Raw genomic sequence first — 6514 nt, forward strand, 5'->3', positions numbered from 1 at the left:
AAGTATAGAAATATACTTTTGTATTTTGGGGGGGGGGGGCGCAATAATGGATATATTTTGCACAGCAAGTCACGCAGTGTGCCTGCTGACGTCACGCATTCCCCCCCCCCACCCTCCGTGTAGGCCGTGTATTAATCCAAGACAAAGAATCCAAGTGTGGGGCGAAGTCGGGTAGTAAAGCTAGTAAATACATTTCAAATCTTAAGATTACCTTTATTCTGGATCGAGTTATTTCTCCATCTTTCTGTCGGTATTAAATCATGTTAAAAAGTCCGCATTGGTGCCCTATAATATTGAGGGAATTGCATGGGAGAGAAAATGGAGCCAAACTGCTCTCTCTCCCTTATTAATAAAAAAGAGCAACCATCACATCAACCCTAAACAGTCTGTTCAGGCTACATAGGGGGGTCTTTGTCTTTGTCCGTGAGATGCTTGCACGGCAAAGGTTGAAGTACCACAGACTGCTTCGTATCCCTCGCCCGCTCCGCATCACAGTCAATGATACAGTACTTCCGGGCACAGTATACCCGTGTAGTGACATAAATGGGGTCACTATGGCGTTTAGCGCCAGCTACTGTCACAAGAGTGGAGCTGTGTCTTGGGCTTCTCTCTGTAACCGGAGTGGGTATGCCATGGAAGCAGGCCCTAGGAGGCATAGTCCTGGTAACAGGGAGAGAGGTCGAGTGAGGACATGGCAGTCTGGGTGACGCCGAGAGGGCACGTGACCGGACGAGGTGGCAAGGGGGGCCCAAAAGGGGGAGAGAGGGACACGTGAGGTAGGGGCCAGAGCCTTCGGGAAGGATCTGGAAGGGGGCGTGGCCAAGGGCCGAGCCCGGCCACGCCGCGGCTGATAAAGGCCGAGTCCTGAGCCCCGATCGGGGCTATTCTCTGGAATCAACCCTCGGCGCTACGTCTATCCGATCTTCGGTCTCCGCTCGGCATCGTGGGTCAATCCGGACATTACTGACTGACCCAGTTATGTCATTACCCTGTTAGAGTCTAGTTAGCGTGTGTACGTTTATGTAGTTCACCCTGTTGGGGCTGTGTAATAAACGTGTTGCCTCCAAGTCAAGTGTGTGCCTCCGTGAAGAACACTGCACCTGCATAAGGCCAAAACTAACCCCAGCGATAGCTAAATTGGTATACAAAGAGGTTTTCCCACAATAGGTCGAAACCGCGAAGAATAAACCCATGATATTCAAGGGTTTTGTGTACAGAAAATTCACTAGATGCCATATGTTTCCATCTGTACGGGATAGTGTTTCCCCCCTCGCACACGTGTTGGTTTTCTCCACGCACTCCGGATTTCCTCCCACACGTATAACAAACACAACTCATCATGTAATTGGCTGAAAACATCTCAAATAAAAACCCAATGCAGCACCCTCCTGGAAAAGTCATACGATGCAGTGTGACTTTCCTATATGCGTTAAAGGTGCAGAGCAGGGGGCACTCATTGACAAATATTTCAATGGCAAGTGACGGGAGTGGCTTTGGGGATCAGGGTTGCAAAAGCTAACGTATGATAAATGGGTGCGACCGAAGAGGGAAACTAGCAAATACTTTGTGGCAGAAGATACGAAATGGACAGCGTTCAGAGGACAAATGCAGTTTTAGAATGGGGGGTAGAGATAGGTGGTGGCCAGTTTAACACGTAGGCTTTCGCGACCAATAGGTGGTGGCCAGTTTAACACGTAGGCTTTCGCGACCAATAGGTGGTGGCCAGTTTAACACGTAGGCTTTCGCAACCAAAAGGTGGTGGTCGCCAGTTTAACACGTAGGCTTTCGCGACCAATAGATGGTGGCCAGTTTAACACGTAGGCTTTCGCGACCAATAGGTGGTGGCCAGTTTAACACGTAGGCTTTCGCGACCAATAGGTGGTGGCCAGTTTAACACGTAGGCTTTCGCGACCAATATGTGGTGGCCAGTTTAACACGTAGGCTTTCGCGACCAATAGGTGGTGGCCAGTTTAACATGTAGGCTTTCGCGACCAATAGGTGGTGGCCAGTTTAACACGCAGGTTTTCGCGACCAATAGGTGGTGGTCAGTTTAACACGTAGGCTTTCGCGACCAATAGGTGGTGGCCAGTTTAACACGTAGGCTTTCGCAACCAATAGGTGGTGGCCAGTTTAACACGTAGGCTTTCGCGACCAATAGGTGATGGCCAGTTTAACACGTAGGCTTTCGCGACCAATAGGTGGTGGTGGCCAGTTTAACACGTAGGCTTTCGCGACCAATAGGTGGTGGTGGCCAGTTTAACACGTAGGCTTTCGCGACCAATAGGTGGTGGCCAGTTTAACACGTAGGCTTTCACGACCAATAGGTGGTGGCCAGTTTAACACGTAGGCTTTCGCGACCAATAGGTGGTGGCCAGTTTAACACGTAGACTTTCGCGACCCATAGGTGGTGGTCGCCAGTTTAACACGTAGGCTTTCGCGACCAATAGGTGGTGACCAGTTTAACACGTAGGCTTTCGCGACCAATAGGTGGTGGCCAGTTTAACACGTAGGCTTTCGCGACCAATAGGTGGTAGCCAGTTTAACACGCAGGTTTTCGCAACCAATAGGTGGTGGTCAGTTTAACACGTAGGCTTTCGCGACCAATAGGTGGTGGACAGTTTAACACGTAGGCTTTCGCAACCAATAGGTGGTGACCAGTTTAACACGTAGGTTTTCGCAACCAATAGGTGGTGGCGTTCGCCCTCGCTGGGTAGAGGGCAGGTGCAAACCAGCTGGCATGACGGGAGAGTGGCGTGAGTCTTCAGCGCAAAGTCGGCAGGCGACTGACCATAAGAGTGTAAGTACGGCAAATGTAAATATGTGGACAAGCAAGCTACATAGGTTATGCGTAGGAGTAAGGTATTTTAAAGTGCACTCTACCCCTATCACTACTCCATCCTGAGACATTCCACTATCACTAGCCTTATCACTACCTCCAACCCTATCACTACCCCCACTCAAATCACTATTTACACCCTGATCAATACTCCACCTGTTTCAGTAACTCTACCCCTATCAGTAGCCCTTCCTCTATCACTACCCCTATCAATCATTCTCCATACCTCCGATTAGCACGAGTGGTTATGTACGGTGCAAAAATGTATTACCCCTATCACTTGTCATACGTTATCACTACCCAAATCACTACCCATACCCCGATCACTACCCCTACTCCTATCACGACTGCCACTTCTATCGCGAGCCTTAAACTTATCAATAGCCCTACCCCTCCCCCGGCTCCCAGAGCTGTAGCCCTCGCTCTTCTCGCCGCGGTTTCTGCTGTTTCCCTGTTCTACAGGAAACTTGCCCTTCCTCTCCCGACCCCCACACACGAGTGCGCCAGGGGATGTGTGTCTCCGTTAGATCCACTGAGCCTCAAACGAGTGCTGTACAACCTGCTGCGGAGTAAATAATCGGCGCAGGGATACAAAGGCGGCTGGCCTTCATAGTTGCTCGCTAACCGTACTTTTCCCAACAGTTTGTGTAGGCTAGACGGGGGATTTTTTGTCTTTTTGTATACGTACACTGTATATTTACTGTACTGTTGTCTCTCCCGGCACTCTCCAGGGTGTCTGAGTTGTTCCACCTTCTCGGTGTTGTTCTAAGAACGCAACTTCTCTCTGCCTCTTTACGAACTTCTCAGTTTAATTTGCTCTATCATTGGGCGGCAGCGCGGTGGTGACACTCGCACCTCACAGCCAAAATCACCTGGGTTCGATTTCCAACTCGGGCACCTCCCTGTGTGGAGTTTGCATGTCCTCATCTTGTTCTGCATGGGTTTCCTCCCATTGCTAAAGACAACACGCACAATGTAACTGGTATTGGCCAATTGAGCCCTGGGGATTGTGGCTGTGTGGCGCACGTGTCACCACTGCGCAACCTCCGCCGCCCATATCATGAGATTGATCCTAGTCTCCCTTCAACAATCGCCCTCGGTGTATCTGCTGAGTGTTCTAGTCGTGTCTCCCTCCAATCGCCGCCGCCAGTGTTGAGCGAACTCACTCACACCATTCTTGAACACTGCTCTTCTCTATCCTCAGCCGCATTTTGTAAGCATGAAATGTTAAGTTCCCCTCTCGTTTCCGGCTGTTAAATTCTATCGCTCGCAATAAGGACCCGGACTTTTAGAAGGGTTCCTTTTTACGTTACCGATAACCACATGGAAAACACCTCGAAAAACCCCGGCTATCGCCACACATCTACAATGTCGATAGCGACAACGCACTAGGCTTTGAACTGAGAAATAAGAGCAGCTGCCACCGCGGTGGCGGTGGTAGAGGAGGTAGTGGGCAGAAGAAATTGACTCTCAATCCAGAGATCGCCGGGACCACGGCATCTCGGCGCAGCAGTTGTGAACCAATGGGGCACGTTTCCTAAATCCCCCACCGGTCGTGTGACCCAGGCAGTGTTCGTGGGTTCGCCGCAATCGATCGGCAGGGCGCATGTGGTGGGGTAAGATGTGGGTAAGTCCACCTCTTTCTACTAAAATTACACTGTAAACGGATTCTTGACTTTAGGAAACAGTTATCGATTCTCAAAACGGTTACCGATTCCCGTTGAACCAGCCTCGTCAATTCCGATTGTTATAACATTCTGTCCAGATTTATACTTAAATACAGCCTTTGATTAATCCACTGCTGCCTGAAGGCCTCCCCGCACCATGTTTGACAATTCTTCATCATGCTGGTCATTGCGAGTTCATGGTGAAGGGGAATCGTTCAGATATCACTTGCCACTGATGTTAGTCGTGGCCAGGCATCAAACGCACGTAACTTCCTAGTGTGTATATGTCTATAAATAAATGGCAACGTACTGTACTGCTCAATGAGCAATGAAGCATCAGTGCTCCTCTGTTTACAACCCTGCAGCAGAGCCAGTGGTGGAAGTTCCACATTCCTCTGGCGGGGGGCGGACAACCGCGTTTTACTTCCCCACAAAGTGGTACTCAACCACGGTTTTAACTCCCGCAACCTTCCGATTGCAAGCTGCTCGCTCTATCACTGAGCACGGTGTGTTTAAGAGGAACAAACCCTGACCACCAGCAGCAGCGCGCGTGTTTACACCGCGCAGCAACAGGCAGCGGAGGTGACCGCTCTCGTCATGCGCGTGATGGCAGCAGTCATGAATTCAATATCGAGGTCTGCTGCTCGCCACGACGAGAGGGCTTCAGCGGAGAGAGTTCGTTTGGCGCTGCCCTTCCACACGCGTCACTCAGCGGACACCTCACATCCACGTAGACCTGTGTCTCCACACAAAGATCCCACGTATAGCCTGCACAGGCTGTTGTGACAAGTGCTGTTAACAAGCACCTATGAAGGCCGATGTTTACACACCGCACCAGGTACTTATTCCTAGGGGAGGCCCAGGACCGGTTCAGATAATTGTCACCGGTGAGCAGGAATCGAACTTGGGTGGCCAGGTGCGACGCGCGACCCGCGAGACACGTACACACTTTACATCTTCAAACTGAGTTCCTGCTCAGATGCGCATTGAGACGTTGATACTCATCTTCCACAGCCCTGAGCCGTGGTGGAAATTCCGCATTCCCAGGGCGGGGACGATTCTCCCCGTAAAACAACCGCTATTGACTTCCCCACACGTATTTACATTCTGTACACACAAACACAACAACCACACGTATTTACATTCTGTACACACAATCACAACAACCGCCGTTTGCCACGAAGTTGCGATGACATCACCACTGCGCTTGTGCCAGGCTAGATGCACACAAAAAAACTTCCAAACATAGTATACTTATATACACACATAATGTATATACTTACATATGCACTCATACATACACTCGTACACATACAAACAAGGTATACATACACACTGCTACACAAATACAATAATTAGAGCATGGGTAACAGTTGTGATTGTAAGAGCTATTAGCGGAGACCGCACACTCACCATTATCTTGACTTCCCAAGCGACTGGCATCTGAGGGGCGGGGCCATATCTAGAGGGGGCAGGGTGGGCGTGAGGGGCGGGGCTACTAAAGCGGGGGGAGGTGGACTTGAGGGGCGGGGCTAGTAAAGTGGGGGTGGACTTGAGGGGCGGGGCTAGTAAAGTGGGGGTGGACGTGAGGGGCGGGGCTAGTAAAGTGGGGGTGGACATGAGGGGCGGGGCTAGTAAAGTGGGGGTAGACGTGAGGGGCGGGGCTAGTAAAGTGGGGGTGGACATGAGGGGCGGGGCTAGTAAAGTGGGGGTGAACGTGAGGGGCGGGGCGAGTAAAGTGGGGGTGGACGTGAGGGGTGGGGCTAGTAAAGTGGGGTGAACGTGAGGGGCGGGGCTAGTAAAGTGGGGGTGGACGTGAGGGGCGGGGCTAGTAAAGTGGGGGTGAACGTGAGGGGCGGGGCTAGTAAAGTGGGGGTGGACATGAGGGGCGGGGCTAGTAAAGTGGGGGTGAACGTGAGGGGCGGGGCGAGTAAAGTGGGGGTGGACGTGAGGGGTGGGGCTAGTAAAGTGGGGGTGGACATGAGGGGCGGGGCGAGTAAAGTGGGGGTGG

General features: G+C 51.4%; 1 protein-coding gene across 3 annotated transcripts in view; it reads right to left on the bottom strand.

Moving 5' to 3' along the window:
* LOC116949460 (uncharacterized) overlaps positions 1-5984 on the bottom strand; it is a 52455-nt gene extending 46471 nt beyond the window's left edge. For all 3 annotated transcript variants that reach the window (XM_032966832.2, XM_032966833.2, XM_032966831.2), the window contains exon 1: positions 5917-5984. In XM_032966832.2, the coding sequence (XP_032822723.2) occupies positions 5917-5946 (30 nt within the window). In that variant the 5' untranslated portion in view covers positions 5947-5984. The remainder of the gene's footprint in view (positions 1-5916) is intronic.
* Positions 5985-6514: the final 530 nt, after the last annotated feature.

The sequence above is a fragment of the Petromyzon marinus genome, chromosome 36, assembly GCF_048934315.1.
Source record: "Petromyzon marinus isolate PM22_M1 ecotype Great Lakes invasive population chromosome 36, UKy_Petmar_22M1.pri1.0, whole genome shotgun sequence".
Lineage (NCBI taxonomy): Eukaryota > Metazoa > Chordata > Hyperoartia > Petromyzontiformes > Petromyzontidae > Petromyzon > Petromyzon marinus.